Here is a 17,602-nt window from a genome sequence, read left to right on the forward strand (position 1 = left end):
CAGCCATGGAGTAACAGGCCTTGAGGTGGAGTACTGTGAGGTGGGGGTGACAGATGCGTACCACATCTTGTGACAGAAGGTGAGGCATTAAGCGAAGGGTTTGAGGTGGTTTCATTGCCATTTGGCGCAGGTATGGGAACCATGTTTGTCTTGGCTGTGTGGGTGCAATGAGAATGACCCTGGATTTGTCCTGCCTGATCTTGTGAATGACTTGGCTTAGGAATGGTGTTGGGGGAAATGCATACATCAGTTGCACCTCCCATACTATGAGGAGAGTGTCACCTAGGGAATGGTGTCCCAATCCAGCCTGGGAGCAATATTGTGAGCACTTGGTGTTCTGAGCTGTTGCAAATAGATCTATGGTGGGGAATCCCCATAGTTTGAATATGGATTTGAGAATTCCAGGATCCATCTCCCACTTGTGAAAAATCCCTGCTTAGTAAATCAACTGTTGTATTGTGACATCCTGGCAGATAGGATGCTAATATCTCTATGTTGTTGGTGATGCACCAATTCCAAAGGTGTATTGCCTCTCTACATAGGGAGTATGATTGTGCTTCCTCTTAGCGGTTTATAGAAAACATAGATTCATAGATTCATAGACTCTAGGACTGGAAGGGACCTCGAGAGGTCTTCGAGTCCAATCCCCTGCCCTCATGGCAGGACCAAATACTGTTTAGACCATCCCTGATAGACATTTATCTAACCTACTCTTAAATATCTCCAGAGATGGAGATTCCACAACCTCTCTAGGCAATTTATTCCAGTGTTTAACCACCCTGACAGTTAAGAACTTTTTCCTAATGTCCAACCTAAATCTCCCTTGCTGCAGTTTAAGCCCATTGCTTCTTGTTCTATCATTAGAGGCTAAGGTGAACAGGTTTTCTCCCTCCTCCTTATGACACCCTTTTAGATACCTGAAAACTGCTATCATGTCCCCTCTCAGTCTTCTCTTTTCCAAACTAAACAAACCCAATTCTTTCAGCCTTCCTTCGTAGGTCATGTTCTCAAAACCTTTAATCATTCTTGTTGCTCTTCTCTGGACCCTCTCTAATTTCTCCACATCTTTCTTGAAATGCTGTTCACAGAACTGGACACAATACCCCAGTTGAGGCCTAACCAGCGCAGAGTAGAGCGGAAGAATGACTTCTCCTGTCTTGCTCACAACACACCTGTTAATGCATCCCAGAATCACTTTTGCTTTTTTTGCAACAGCATCACACTGTTGACTCATATTTAGCTTGTGGTCCACTATAACCCCTAGATCTCTTTCTGCCGTACTCCTTCCTAGACACTCTCTTCCTATTCTGTGTGTGTGAAACTGATGGTTCCTTCCTAGGTGGAGCACTTTGCATTTGTCTTTATTAAACTTCATCCGGTTTACCTCAGACCATTTCTCCAATTTGTCCAGATCATTTTGAATTATGACCCTGTCCTCCAAAGCAGTGGCAATCCCTCCCAGTTTGGTATCATCTGCAAACTTAATAAGCGTACTTTCTATGCCAACATCTAAGTCATTGATGAAGATATTGAACAGAGCCGGTCCCAAAACGGACCTCTGCGGAACCCCACTTGTTATACCTTTCCAGCAGAATTGGGAACCATTAATAACTACTCTCTGAGTACGGTTATCCAGCCAGTTACGCACCCACCTTATAGTAGCCCCATCTAAATTGTATTTGCCTAGTTTATCGATAAGAATATCATGCGAGACCGTATCAAATGCCTTTCAAAAGTCTAGGTATACCACATCCACTGCTTCTCCCTTATCCACAAGACTCGTTATCCTATCAAAGAAAGCTATCAGATTTGTTTGACATGATTTGTTCTTTACAAATCCATGCTGGCTATTCCCTATCACCTTACCACCTTCCAAGTGTTTGCAGATGATTTCCTTAATTACTTGCTCCATTATCTTCCCTGGCACAGAAGTTAAACTAACTGGTCTGTAGTTTCCTGGGTTGTTTTTATTTTCCTTTTTATAGATGGGCACTATATTTGCCCTTTTCCAGTCTTCTGGAATCATTCCCGTCTCCCATGATTTTCCAAAGATAATAGCTAGAGGCTCGAATACCTCTTCTATTAGCTCCTTGAGTATTCTAGGATGCATTTCATTCAGGCATCTAACTTTTCTAAGTGATTTTTAACTTGTTCTTTTTTTATTTTATCTTCTAAACCTACCTCCTTCCCATAAGCATTCACTATGTTAGGCATTCCTTCAGACTTCTCAGTGAAGACCGAAACAAAGAAGTCATTAAGCATCTCTGCCATTTCCAAGTTTCCCGTTACTGTTTCTCCCTCCTCACTGAGCAGTGGGCCTACCCTGTCCTTGGTCTTCCTCTTGCTTCTAATGTACTGATAAAAAGTCTTCTTGTTTCCCTTTATTACCATAGCTAGTTTGAGCTCATTTTGTGCCTTTGCCTTTCTAATCTTGTCCCTGCATTCCTGTGTTGTTTGCCTATATTCATCCTTTGTAATCTGACCTAGTTTCCATTTTTTATATGACTCCTTTTTATTTTTTAGATCATGCAAGATCTCATGGTTAAGCCAAGGTGGTCTTTTGCCACATTTTCTATCTTTCCTACCCATCGGAATAGCTTGCTTTTGGGCCCTTAATAGTGTCCCTTTGAAAAACTGCCAACTCTCCTCAGTTGCATGCTATATTGTCCATGAGGATCTTGATGGCATTGTTTTTGATTAAAGGGAGAAAGTACTCACATGCATTTTGGACTGCCCTTAGCTCCAATAAGTTTATGTGCAGGTTGGACTCTGCTGGGGACTGTTGCATAGATGTGCCTAGCCCACTAGAGAAGCGCCTGATGTGATTGTCATGGTTGGAGCTTTTTGTTGGAAAGGGACTCCTGAAAAGACGCTATTTGATTCTGTCCACAATGTTAGTGAGTCTTTTACTCTGTGTGGCACTGTGAGGCATCTGTTGAGAGAGTGTCTGTGTGGTATATACACTGTTTGAAGCCAGGTCTGCAAGCATCTCAGGTGGAGTCTGGCATGTTTTACAACAAATGTTGCTGCCAACATATGCCCCAAGAGTTGTAAGCATGTTCTGGTAGATGTTGGTGGGCTGTCCATCACCATTGAAATTAGGTTGACTAGAGTGAGGAAGCATTGTTGGGATAACATTGCAGTTGCTGTGAGACAATTGAGGTAGGCTCCCATGAATTCCAACTTTTGGACAGGAACCAGTGTGGACTTCCAAACATTTATTTGCAACCCCATGTCCATGAACAGGGTTATCATGCTCTGTGTGGCATTTATTGCTTCCTGATGCCTGATTATTATCAGGCAGTTGTCTAAGAATGGAAATATCATCACTCCTTGTCTGTGGAGGTGAGCTGCAATGACAAGGAGAACCTTGGAATAAACTCTTGGGGCAGCGGAAAGGCTGAAGGGTAGTACTCTGTATTGGAAATGCTGTTTCCCTCAGGTGAATCTCAGGAATCTTCCGTGTGATGGGTGAATGGTAATATGATAATAAATGTCCTGGAGGTCGAGGGCTGAAAGCCAATCTCCTTTCTCTAATGCTAGAATTAGTGTGGTTAGTCACCATTTTGAAATGTTGTGTTCTTACAGATTTGTTGAGTTTTTGTAAATCCAGGATGCATCTCCACCTGCCAGTCTTTCTCTGAGTTAGAAAGTAATGGGAATAAAAACCTCTCTCCCGTGTTGTGATGGTATGGGTTCCATGGCACCTAACTGTATGAGGTGGTTTATTTCCTGTTGTAACAGGTGCTTGCAAGAGGGGTCCCTGAAGAGGGACGGGAAAGGGAGTGAGTAGGTGGGACAGAAATAAAGAGGATGGTTGAGACGTCGAAGGTTGATCTTGGTTCTACTGATGCCTGTTCCATTTTTGTTTACGCCATTGGTCACATTGTCTTTGTGGCTGGGAGTATGGCATAGACTGGAATCTCTGATTGTAAAACCTGCTCTGTTTCTTTTTGTTTGCAGGTATGTAAATGCCAAGGGTTTTCAAGGTCACCCTTGAATCCTTTAGGGTGTGTAGTGAGACATTGGTTTTGTCTGCAAATAATTTTTGTCCTTCAAAGGGTAAGTCTTCAACTGTTGCCTGGACCTCCCTTGGGAATCCAGAGAGATGGAGCAAGGATGCATGGCTCATGCCAACAGATGTAGCAATGGGTCATGCTGCCATATCTGCAGAGTCAAAGGAAGCCTGGAGGGCTGTCTTGATGGTGAGAGGCCCTTCAGAAATGTTTGCTTTGTACTCTTCTTTTTTGTGTTCTGGCAAATTTTCAATAAATGTTGACATTTTGGAGATCAGATTGTGTGTATATTTAGCCAGCAAGGCTGAATAGTTAGCTATGTGGAACTGAAGCATAGCTGAGGAATAGGCTTTCTGCCCCCAAAGGTCTAGCCTTTTCTAATTCTTACCATATGGGATTGTTCAGGACTGGTGTTGTTTCTCTCTTTGATTGACCGCCTCTACCACTAAGGAGTTTGGTGCAGGGTGTGTGAATAAAAATTCCTTTTGTTGGCACATAATATTTTTTGTCCGACCTCTTACACGAGGGTGGTGCAGTAGTTGGAGTCTGCCAGATGATTTTCGCAGGCTCCATAATAGCTTTGCTGATAAATGATGCTATCTTTGCCGATGGGGATGCCTGGAGTATGTCTGTGAGCTTATGTTGGGCTTCTGATGGCTTTGCCAATGAAATGTCTATGGATTCAGTAACCCCTCTGAAGAGGTCCTCCAAGGATTTGAAATCATCGTCTATAGTAGAGGCTGGTGGAATTATGGTTTCATTTGGCACCAAAGATGGGAAGGGAGCAGGTGGCAAAGTGTCGTGTTCAGCTGTGTCCTCAAGTTCCTCAGTGCCTCCCTCTTGTGTTTCAGAGGGTGCCAGGGCAGTAGGTGAAGGGGACTGGGCTGTTCTGGACCTAGGTGGGCTAGGTGGCCTGTGGTTTTGGGCCCTATACATTGCCCACAGATCCCAGAATGACCAGTTAGGTGGAAATGGTATGGAGTGTGCTGCCCATGGGTGACCATACCATCCTCATATATCTGCAGGTGGTTGGTGATGAAATGCTCTTAGCTTTGATGAGGAATGACAAGGAGTATATATCACTGCATCATCCTTTTCTTCCTCATCACTGGAGATGGAGTGGGGGAGCTGATCTGCAGGGAGCAGTCAGCTGACTATGTACTGATCTGGATGGGGTACCCTCAGTGCCACATAGAAGAGATTCAGGTGTTAAAGCCATTACCAGGTCCACGTATCTCAAGAGCTGCTGTGGTACCATGAAGCTCGGTGCTGGGGACAGCATGGAGGACAGCCTCGGAGCCTGAGTTGAAGCTGCGGGTGCTGAGGATTTAGAGCTGTGTGGCATCAGTACAGCAGGTGGTGCCATTGTACCGCTAGGTGCCGAGATCTTCTTCAGCTCCAGAGACGCTGAGCTAGAAGGTTCACTTTGCTATGTGAACCTCCATTAGAACCTGCCCACACAGGGTCTTTAATTCGTCAGGAACTCTTGGTGCCGGACATTCCCAGTGCCTCGCGGTCCGACGCTTTCAGTGCCATCAGTACCGGGACAGATCTTTCTGTTGGAGATCACTTTTGTTTAGGCTATTATTGGTGCTGGGATGTCTGTGCCTGCTTTTTTGTAGCCTTTCTAGAAGTAGGCTCCTTGGCAGCCGATGTTGAATTGGAGCCCCGTCAGACACTGCCATTGGCAACTGTTGGCCAGGGGGTGACCTGGACTCAGGGTTAGAGGCTGGTCTGAGTGATTTCTCCATCATGAGGAGCTTCAGTTGAACATCCCTGGCTTTTCATGTCCTAGCTGTCAGTTTTCTGTAGTGTGGGCACTTTTGAGTAACGTGTGTCTCGCCAAGCCAGAGGACACAGTGAGCGTGGCTGTCAGAGACAGGTATGGATAGTCTGCAAGTCAGGCAGCATTTAAAGCCAGGTATGCCTGAGAGATCCGGTCTCTTAGAAAAAAGTAAGGGGTAAACCCTGTTGAGGCAGAGGTTGTGTGCTTGTCAGAGAGGCAGGGGTAGATAGAAATGGTAAAGGAAAAGCTTTTTTTTTTTATTTAAGAAATTAAAGTAAGGAAATAGGGAAAACTAACTACAACTAAGCTAACACTATCACTATGAACTAACTACTATAAATCTTATCTGATGTAAGACAGGGTGCTGCTGATCACTTCGACTCACGCCAAAGGTGGTAGAGAAGGAACTGGAGGATGGTTGGCTGCGCACCACTATGTAACCACTCAGAGCGGCGCAAGATGGCTACGGTGCATGCGCGGCCCAACCAGGCACTGCTACCACAGGGCGCCAAGACACCTAAGGTGAAGCACCCACAAGGACATTCCTTGAAGAACATATGGATATGAAAGCTGGAAATCCACCAAAGGTACTGACAGTTGCCTAAATGCCTTTGAAAGCAAATGTCACAGGAAAATAGTGGGTATTAAATGGAATGAATTTATAACAAATGTTGAGTTTTGTCAGAGAGTTCAACTGCTTATCTCCTAAATTATCCAGAAGAGAAGAAAGAAATAGTGGGATGTGTTAATAATAAAACCAGAGCATATGACATAGTGGAAGTGCTACTGGGCAGCTGACGAACATGTAAAAGGGGTCAACTGAACGAATTCATCCGTTGAATAATACTTAATCTTGGTACTGGGGGCTTAAGTTATAGGTCGTTCATGCGCTAAGCGATTTTTTTATGGTGTCCAAAGAATTCAGATATCAGGATAAATGTAAATGTAAATGCTTTTCACTGGTGATTATATGTGCACCAAAGCACCTTTATTAATAAAAATACATTTTACTTTTGTAAATGAAACTAAATATTATGACTTAACTCTGAAAAGCAGCTGTCCAACAACCTCCCTCTCCAGCCCTAAGGCAGTACTGTCTTTACAACAGTAGAAAACTGGTTAGATAAATGAATTATGTCAAAGAAAGCTTAAATTTAGACCTAATCTAGTTAATCTAAATCATATTGCCATTACATGTTAACAACAGAGAGAGATAGGACTACTGTTGAACATTAAAAGACTCTTTTATGTCTCTGTCACTGAACTGAGGATATACTTCAAAAACTTTCAAATAGTACTTATGGGTTTTTTTTAAATAAAGGTCAATGGGAGGTGCTGGTTGGCCAGCACTTTTGAAATATATGTATTCAAGATCTTATTTATAAGTCCCTATTTTTGAAAATCCTGGGCTAAATCCTTAACACAGTGCTTCAGTGTTGCATAAAGCCCTAGGATTAATTACCCCCTTTGAGAATGATTTGCAAATTTTTGTAATAATGTACACCAAGATCATAGGGCTTCAAACATCCTTGCATTTTCTTCTCACATGCGTTCATGCACACACACACATGCACTTGCATACACAAGTCCAGCATCAACATTGTATACACACATGAAATTAAAACAAATTATTGCTTTCCAGCATACACAAGAAGATGGCCCTCCATCAAGCATTACAATGGGTCTCACAAACCCTTCTAATCCTAAGGAACCAAGTTCCCCTGATTGATATATTTATAGTGTACTTTAGATTACATTTTGGCACCAAGCTTTCTATGAAATTCACATAAAAATAAATAACATTACAGTCTCTCACTTGTTTTTATTTTATTTGATCAACAATTTTCTTTTTCCTTCTGTGCCTGTCACACTATATTTAAATTTAATATACTATTTATTTTTGCCCAGCATTCATCTAAATCTGTCCATAGAGACAACCCTTTTCTTCTCCCTCTCCTTCCATTCTTCATCTCTGCTTTTCTGAAACCCTTCTTGCTCCCTCTCCCATTCCTTTCTTTCTCATGAGGATGTCTTTCCCCCCATGCGCCTCCTCTAGAGTAAATTGGCTGGAATATGTATTTTTTGGGATACTGAAACTATTCACAAATTTGGGTTGAATGCAGTGAATAGGGTTTGGGGGGGAGGAGGGGGAGAAAAAACAAAACAACTATTTTTTGGAAATGTCCAAATGTTTTGTGTTACCATTTTTGAAAGAAACAGTTTTGACATTTCATTTCAAATCAACATTTTCTAAACGAAATGTTGATTCAAATCAGCCCTTGACCTGAATGAACCTTTTCATTTTTTCATTTGGGTGAGAAACTGAAAATTCCATTTTGGTGAAAAACTTATACACATTTTTAGTTTTATTTTGTGGTTCAGCCACCAAGCTGAAAAATCAATTATTCATTCATTCATTCAGGTTTTTTTCCTTCCAGTTGGTGTCTTTCTCCCCCATCAAAACAGTCTTCCCTATGACATCTCATCCAACACCTGTAGCCTCTCCCCTCTCCTTCCTTGCCAGTCATCTACATCTTTCTCTTCATTTCTGAGATCACTCTCTTCTCCTTGAGAGTCTGCTTGCGTCCTCCTTTGCCCTTTTGAGAAAATCCCTTGGCATTTCTTCCTCCCGATCTACAAACCCACTCTCTCATCTTCCATCTGGAGCCTTTCCTATCCCTATCTTCCATGTCTTTCTTTCTCTCTTCCCCTTTGACATTTCTCTCTCTCTTCCCCTCTCCTGTCACACTGTGCTCCCTCACTCAACCTGCTGATTTATCCCTTGCCCAGTTGCTCTTGAACAACTTCTTCTCCAGAGCCATCCCTGTACCCTGTGGTCTCTCACGTTCTACTGCTCCTCTATACCTTTCCCTTTGCCTGGGTCTCATCTCTCTGCCTCTCCAGGGGTTTCATTCATAGCTCTTGGCTCCAGAATGCTCTTCCTTCCTCACACCCTCAGGTCTTTCACCCACTACACCAATGGCTCCTGCTCCTATACTCACTCTTTCTAAGATCTTTTCCTGTTCTTCACTCTCTCACTAGAAGATTATGCAGGGGGTCAAAAGCTGTGAGGCTGATATTTTGATAAGGTTCCTCCTATTACTACTTTGCAGCAGAAATACTGCCAACACAAAGCATTTGAAAATCAAGAATCAGGCTCCCAAAATCATAAGATTGACTTAAAGATTAGGAAATTTAAAAAATAATAAATTTTGTGTTCTTTACATTTGTCCTCTGGTTTTTAACCATGTAGATTTCTCTTGAGTCACATTTTCAAGCTTTTCCATACAATCATGAGGATTAGAAACTTTTTGAAAAAATAGAAGCAGAGATTCTTACCTAATTACAGCACTTGATCCCAGGAGCTGTGGCTTAAAGAAGAACATTAAATATTGCAAAACTTGCAATACAATTGTGAGAATTGGCAACACAACAGTAATGAGGTAGAGTTGGGAGGAAGGAGACAGCAAGAGGCAAAGTACTAACAAGCAACTATACAGTGCATGCAGCAGATGCTTCCACCAGTGGTAGCAACTCATAAAAGCAAGGATTCTCACCTTCCTGCTAAGCCACACCCAGCCATCTAGGAAGGCTGTGAGCAGTAGTGTGGAGATTGTGCCACCTACTGCCTCCCCAAAGAGTGACCCCTGGCTTCCTCAATGCCCATGGAGGTATATTTTTACAGGCATATCCCTTCTATTCACCAATGCTGGAGCACTACAGATGTTTCTCCAACCTGTAGTCTAAAGGCTTGTAAAGCTATAATATAGATCTACATGGTATGAAGGAAGTACTTCATCACTGAAATTGAGACACTTTTGGGATTGAATGAAGCAACTATTTGACAAGGACACAGCAATTTCTCAACAGTTTAAGGCAGTAAGTGAGTGCCATATCCAGTTGAAATTAATCAGAACAAGGCAAACATTGCTATTTTATCTTTTAAATCAATATTTTTTTAAAAGTGACTGCTAATTTTGATTGTCATATATCTAAGATATAGAAGGAAAAGAGAGCTCTGTAGATTTAGGGAAATGAATACATTCTTTTCTTCTCAAATGTTCATGTCACTGTGATCTATATGCATAGTACAGCAGCTAGAAAAATCATTACACTGGCACTCCTACATAAATGATTTTCTGTTGCAGTTGTGAGTCATTTATTAGTAAAAAAACTGAGAAAATATGCCTCCTTTTTATAGGACCTATATGTAACCAACATCTTTACTTCATTTGTCGTCATTTTTGAAAAAAATTCTCCCTCTGGTGCTGATATGATTATTTTGTCTTTATAGCTAGACAGGTTATTCATTTTAGAAAGTTGAAGGTTAACAAAAAGGAAAGTTAGTTAGCAGTCACTATAATTCTCTGAAGTTAATATCCTACACAGAACTACAACTCCTGGTTTATGTGCCTCTGTTAAATGGCACTGGCACACTGTCAAATTCTAGACTTCCCTAAAATTCCTAGTCGAGGTAGCAGTTATAAGCCACACACTGGAATCATAGAATCATAGAATATCGAGGTTAGAAGGGACCTCAGGAGGTCATCTAGTCCGACCCTCTGCTCAAAGCAGGACCAATTCGGATATATGTGGTTCATTGCTAATCATTTTCATAAATCTCTAGCTCCTTCTTTCAAACATGATTAAACCTACATTTTGACTCTTAAAACTGTTTACTGATTGAAAAATGGAAGGCTGTGAGATTAACAAGAATACACTGATTACTTGCCTATTGACAATTGTCAGTAACAAGTGGAACACATTCAATTTCAACATGAGCGATGAATGGCTGACAGAATGCGTATAGTTGATGAATAAATGTGTTTATTAAAGCTGATGTGTTTGTATGATGAAAATGTAGGTGCTTGTAAAAAAAGATTAGATACTGAAGTCTAGCAGGTAATTTGGATTCTTTTAGAGTATCCTGTAAAGAAGAATGCTTTGAGGAAGTGGCCTAATCTCACCTGCTTTTTAATATGGTTACTATAGTGGGACTAGAATCTTGCACAACCGAACTGAGTTTGAGATTTCCCCCCAAAAATTGTTAGGAAAGTAAAGGTTGTAACAACATAACAGTGATTTAAATGCATATAAACTCTCAAAAATGCAAGAGATAAAAAAAAGAAAAACAAACTAAAATCCAGCTAGAATATTAGAAAATTTATCTTTTTTTTCCCACTGAACAGACATCTCAGGGATTGGTTTACATTTTGAAGTCCATCACTAGAAAAAAATGGATGAACACTATTTTCTTAGAAAATTAAAACATAGGTTTCCAACCATTCTTTGATGTAGTACATATCATTGACCTGATGTTCCATAGCATGTTACAAATCAAAAGTTAAGAACTTTTAAAATGAGACTTTAATTGATTAACATTGAGTCATGGGCACTATATCTCATCAGGGAAGTTCAGCAAACTAGGTTCTATCTTTGTCTTGTTTGTTTGATTATTTTAAACACATTGTAGAAAAACCTAAGTGTTTTTGTATGCTGTAGAAAAATTCTTCCTTGGCCTCAGATTTAACCCAGTGCTTCTGAGGCAGATATGATTTTTTGTCAGTATAAAAAAATGTGGTGATTGGTGCAAAATCAGACTTATAATGAAAACTCAAATGCAACCTTAAACTATGAAACAACTGCAATCATATCATAATTATGGGTATTTATTGAAGCAGTTACTAACTGACTGGAATGGGATTTATGCACATGCTTGAAGTTAAGCTTTTATTTAAGTGATTTCCTGAATAGGGAAGTATTCTTATGTTTGTTTTCCTGAATTGGAGCCTTAATTTGGCTCTTGATATCAGTGAACTCCCAATGCTTTTGCTAACAAAAGATGTACTACGAAGATGATCTTTGCAATACTGAATTACATGAAATTACTGGAACTAAGGTATAGATACAATTTAGGTACCAAAAATGGATGATTTAGAGTGAGGGTCTACATATCCTTATAGCGAGACCCTACATATCCTTATAGCATCTTCTTACAAAAACTGTACTATACAAGTCAAATGAAAAATACAAGCAGCACACAATAGCCAGGCATCACAAGAATTCAGGCCATGGATTGCATGATTATCCAATTTCATTAAGTAGCCATAATAAATAAATAAATTTTAGAAAACAGATCACTAGTTAAGGAATCAAATGCATTATATTAGTACTGTACCTGCTGATGATCTCTAACTGCAGCTTCCACCTTGATCCTATCATCATAGAGATCCATAAGGTTTTCTTTATCATTTAAATAATATTTTTGAAAGATCTGATATTCTTGTGCTAACCACAAATTTTCTTTTATCATCTGCTCCAGAGTAATCTAAAGAGAAAGGTTACTGATTACAATTATTGAAAGATATCTGCTTAAATAACATTTTTCTTAACTTTTATCAGTCATGCATATTTGTACAATATACACACAGTGGTGAAATCCTGATCCCAGTGAAGTTAATGGGAAATTCTCATTGAATTTAATGGAGTCAGGATTTCACATAGTACATTTATGTCATAGGTTTAAACTATTAATAAATGTTCTGCACACAAAAGTGTTAAAATAGCTAAAATAGCAACTACTGAATTTCTGTGCTATTTCGTAAACTCTTTCTGCAAAAAAATGATAATGTAAATTTCCTTAGTTTCTACAGAATGCCATAAACCGTTCCCTATAATGATTTTACTTTTCAGTTCTCACTAGGCTGAGTGATACTATGCAATAGCCATATATTTATGATTAAGGTATTGTAGTATTTCTAGTCCCAGATTAGATTGAACTGATTTTTAAAGGCACATCTGAGTTTTCTCCCTCTACAGGGCAGAGTTCAGGCTCTTGGGGTGCTCTAATATGCAGTTCCATAACTTAACATGTTTGGATTTCTTTTAAGTTTAACATTAACTTTGGATTTCTTGGGTTCATAATGCTTGATTATGCAATAATTGTAGGTTGTGTATTTAACTTTACATTTATGATATATACTTTCAACCCTAACTCCATTTTAACTTAGTTTTTCTCTGGGAATTTCTTTTTTGTTATTTTAACAACTAAACCCTGAACAAGAAAGTCAATGTTATCATGTGATGTTTCTAATGCTTTGAATATGTGAAGTATCACTCTTAAGTAACTATTTAAATTTTAAGTTCTGTGGCCAGATTCATCAATATACTCTGGCTACTTTACTCCACTCTGGAGCAGCACAAAGTAGCCAGAGCATACTGGGCAATTAAGCTGGGTTTAAAGCTCCTTTGCATTGCTAGAGCCATGCAAAGCAACCAGCGTATACCTCATCAGCCTCCTCTTAGCTTCCATCTTCCCTTGCACCAACACACTAAACTTCCCTTCCCTGTGCATTTGACGGCGTGCATGTTCACCATGAAACTCCCTCTGCCTTCTGCACTTCCCCTATGTAACCTGGCATACACACATCCCTCCATCATACCCACATTCTCCCTCCCCTACTACATCAGCCACATTCCCCTATGCTCACACATCCCAATTTCTTCCTTCTGCCACCCACATTCTCTTGGTCTCTCCTTCACACACATGCATACACAACTAGCTTTTCCCTCTTTTCTGCCCTCCCTGTTCGGCAGATCAGTTGCAACAGGGAATTAAAAAAAATAGGATTAATGATCATTTCTTGTCAATTCCTTAAACTGGTAGTTTCTTCCTCAGCAGATGCTAGCAAATGATGTTCCATTACAGGCAATTTCATGAAGAATTGACCTTTCGAAGTGGCTACCATCTCCTATTGTTCTTAATTGGAATAAGGGCAAATCTACGCTACAGCACTACATCAGCGCAGCTGCACTTCTTCACCGGATGTGCTATGTTGACAGAAGAGCACTCTCCTGTCAGCATAATTTCTCCCCCTCAGTGAGAAGTGGAAGCTATGTTGGCAGAAGAGACTCTCCCACTGACATAGCACTGGTATGGACAGTGCAAAACTTATGTCGCTCGGAGAGGGGGGACTTTTTCATAGTTCTGAGTGACATAAGTTAGGTGGACTTAAGCGGTAGTATAGACCTGCCCTGACGCCACAAGCTGCCCTCAGTTCAAATGCCCTCTTTCAAAAGGCTGCTGCCTCCAATTGTTTCCCCAAAATACTGAAGCCTAGCTGTCCTTAGGGATGGTGGACCTCTATGCAGTGAAGAGTAGAAAAACCGCTAGGGCAGCTTGTGGCTGAGTACCTGGAGAAAGCTAGGATCTAGCCGCATCCTTAAAAGGGTCTGTTCTTCATGGTATTCTCTGAAGTAGAACATTTTTCTTCATTCTCTATTTAAGAAAGCATTTTCAGTTATGAAAGTTCAAGGAGCCTATATAATTTTGTTACTGACAGCATTATGGACCAAAAAAAAAAAGGTCTGATAACACTAATTTTTTTGAAGGACCATATATTACATTTATTTAATTTCAAGCAATGGATTTCATTGGAAATTCTAAGAACATTTATTCTGCACTTGAGGAATAAATGCTATAATTTTGCAGGGGTTATGCTGTATTTTTCACACATAATAATAAAGCCAAATCTCTGGTTTAAGTGTAAAATTGAAACTTTACTAGAGACATAATAAAAGACAAAAACATGTTTGGCAATGCTTGTTATTACTGAAAGAGCGCACAAAAACACTCTGTAATTTCAGAAAGATGTAGTCATGAAACACTTCAAATATATTAAGAATTGAAACAAATTACATCGGAATGTATATTTATATTTATAAACAAAGAAAGGTTATATTAAATCCCTCCTAGCCTTGCAGTTGCTGTCATGATGAAATATTCCAAATTATTGTTTTTTTATTTGTATTAGCATAGAACCCAGGAGCATTAGTCATGAACCAGAACTCCATTGTGCAAGGTGCTGTACAAACACAGAAGAAGAAGACTGTCTCTGCCCCAAAGAGCCTACCATCTAAGGATGAGAGAAAAGACAACAGATGAATACAGGCAGACAGATACATACAAGAACACTAGGATACAATATTGGTTGTAATGACAACAAGGGATCTCAGCACACCAGTGCCCTAACTGTTGGGTTTTTTTGTAGGCATCATAGAAAAGGAGAGTTTTAAAGAGGATTTTGAAAGAGGATAATGAGATAGCTTTGCAGATGTTTATGGGGAGCTCCTCCCAAGCACAAGGTGCAGCACGGGAGAAAACACAAAGATGCTTGTTTGAAAATCTAACAAGTGGACAATGGAGACTGGCATTGTGGTTTGATTAGAAGGAGGAGTAAACATCTTGATAGCTAATAACAGATACGTAAGGAGGTATAGGATATGAAGGGCCTGGAGAATGAAGACAAAGAGCCTATGTTTGATGTGACAGAGAAAGGGAAGCTGTGGCATAGTCAAAGTAATGGGCTAGGAAAATAATCTTTGCTATAGTATTCTGAATGGATATGAGTAAAGCATTGCAATTATCAAGACTGGAGGTTGCAGAAATTGAGACACAAGGTGAGGAGTGCCTGGATAGGAGTTTTAGCTGTGTGGATGGATAGGAAAGGCCGTATCTTAGATGTTATGTAGAAAGAATCGGCAAGATTTTAACATAGCTTGGATGTGAGGACCTAGAGAAAAGTTCAAGTCAAAGATGACAGCCAGGTTACAGGCCTGAGTGATAGGAAGGATGGTGGTGTTGTCCACAGTGATCAAGGAGGTGGCCAGGAGGGTTTTTTTGCAGCGGTGGGGGAATTAAGAATTCTGTTTTAGCCACGTTGAGGTAGAGCTCATGGCTAGACATTCTTGAGGATGTGTCAAAGAGACAGGTTAAGATTTTAGTTTGGACAACAGCCAGTGAGGCAGTGAGGTAGATCTGTGAGTTGTCAGCACAGAGATTGTAGCTGAACTTGTGTTTAAAGATATTGCCCAGAGATAAGGGGTAGAGGGAGAAAAGAAGGGGCTTAAGAACACCAGAGCCCTGTGGAACCCTACAAAAAGCTGGAGATGGGATGAGGCGAGTCTTCTGAAGGACACACTGAAGGAGAGATTAAAGACATAGGCGGAGAACCAGGACAGGACAAATTATCTCTGTTTCTCAATAGAATGCATCTCTATTCTGAAGCTATTTCTGCTAATTTTAATATTAAGATTATATAATGATATATTATTTATCTTGGAAAAGAAAAGTGCTTAAAATGTTGGTAATGTCTGATGGAATGTTTTTATAGTAAAACACGCAAAATAATATTTTCTTTAAAAATACAGTTAAAAGTTATAATTGTAAGTCTGATATTCCATAATTACTTTACACTTAAATTTCTAACATTAATGTGCAAAACCCTATCAACTACCTTAATTGAATGACATTCAAAATATCCTTTACCCATAAAATGAGGGGAAATGCAACTTCTAGTTTTTCAAATGTTTTGTTCCTTTATAAATCAATGAAAGACAAAGTCATGTTATATTTTTCCTTAAGAAATTAGTAAGAAATGCATGTACCAGACTTAAACACGATCTCACAACAGAAGCTAAACTAGGTCACCACTACTGTACACAAATGTCTGAGCAGTCAAAAGTCTCCGTATTCTTTAATTTCATCCTTAGCCAGAGCACAGCCTGGCTAAATACTTGGTCAAATGATATGAGGAAATACTAGGCCATTCTCATCTTTAAAAATTGAGTAGCAAATGCTTTGTGTTTTGTTAGTCACAAAAAATAAATGAACTAGTAAGTTCATGAAGACAGGCTGAGAACAAAATTTAGAGTATGCTGAAATTTCACAATGTATTCAACTCAAATTCTACAGTGTATGCACATACAGAAATAGTGCAAATTTTGAAAATAAAATTCTACAATGTATTATTAAATTGACTGGAAGGAAAAAATTAAGCAGTTTTTGGAATCTTAGTTACCAAACAAGCATTCTGTGCTTCTTGTTATGTCAAAATTTAAGGAAGTTTAACACCCGTTGCCTTCCCTGATCCCAGGGGGAAAAAACCAAACAAAAGCAAACAAAACAAAACATGTATTATGGCAAAGATTATCTCCTTGCTCATGCAGATTTTTGCCACTGCAAACCAGGGTGCAGCTCATTCTGTAGCAACTACTAGAAAGGAAAGCTGCCCTTATCTGATGAATGGTGTTGCTGGTAGAATCCTACCACCTCACTGGCATGCAGCCAAGTGCAATTTTTACCATGTTATGCCAATGGGAGTGACTCAAGCCCCAAAAAGGGAATAAACACTGAACATTAAAAGAATATATATTTTACAAAAATATAAGTACAATTCTTTTTACAGAATTTTAACAATTGTATGATCTGTTCTCAAAGAGTGAAACACTCACAGTGAAAATCGTCTGATACAGACCTATGAAAACCAACAAAAAATATTGACTTAAATTTAGAGGTTAGGAAATGTATTTATATGTTTATTTCTAATGGAAAACCATTAGAAAGCTCTCGTGCATAGTTAAGGTCCCTTAATTGTTACAAGAGTAAAGGAAGTGGAACTTGGAGACTATGGCATTCTATTTAAATTGTAAGGTCACATGATTAGAGATGCTCTCCTGGGGTTTTAAATTGTTATGCTTCATAGTCAGAATCTGAACCTCTCTTACTCCTGAGATCTGAACCTAAGAATGTGGAAGTGTCATATCCAATATAGTTCAATCACAGTGAAAAATTGCATTGTAAACAGAAATAAATAGATAAAGCAAATATTAACAACACTAAAGAAAAACAAAATTACGTAAGTTATATAAATAACCTTAAAAACACATCAAACACAATTACGTAAAAAAAGGTATAATTTTATATTGCCTATGCATATTCTGGGTGCAACTATTCATTTGT

At 39.5% G+C, this 17,602-nt stretch overlaps 1 protein-coding gene across 1 annotated transcript in view; it reads right to left on the bottom strand.

The window, feature by feature from the left end:
• Window positions 1-2,872: 2,872 nt before the first annotated feature.
• Window positions 2,873-17,602, bottom strand: part of LOC127044711 (coiled-coil domain-containing protein 178-like) — a 268,745-nt gene continuing 254,015 nt past the window's right edge. The window contains exons 17-18 of the mRNA XM_050939779.1: window positions 11,981-12,130; window positions 2,873-3,763 (exon numbers count right to left, since the gene is read on the bottom strand). Of these exons, the coding sequence (XP_050795736.1) occupies window positions 2,873-3,763; window positions 11,981-12,130 (1,041 nt within the window). The remainder of the gene's footprint in view (window positions 3,764-11,980; window positions 12,131-17,602) is intronic.

This window comes from Gopherus flavomarginatus, chromosome 2, assembly GCF_025201925.1.
Source record: "Gopherus flavomarginatus isolate rGopFla2 chromosome 2, rGopFla2.mat.asm, whole genome shotgun sequence".
Classification (NCBI taxonomy): domain Eukaryota; kingdom Metazoa; phylum Chordata; order Testudines; family Testudinidae; genus Gopherus; species Gopherus flavomarginatus.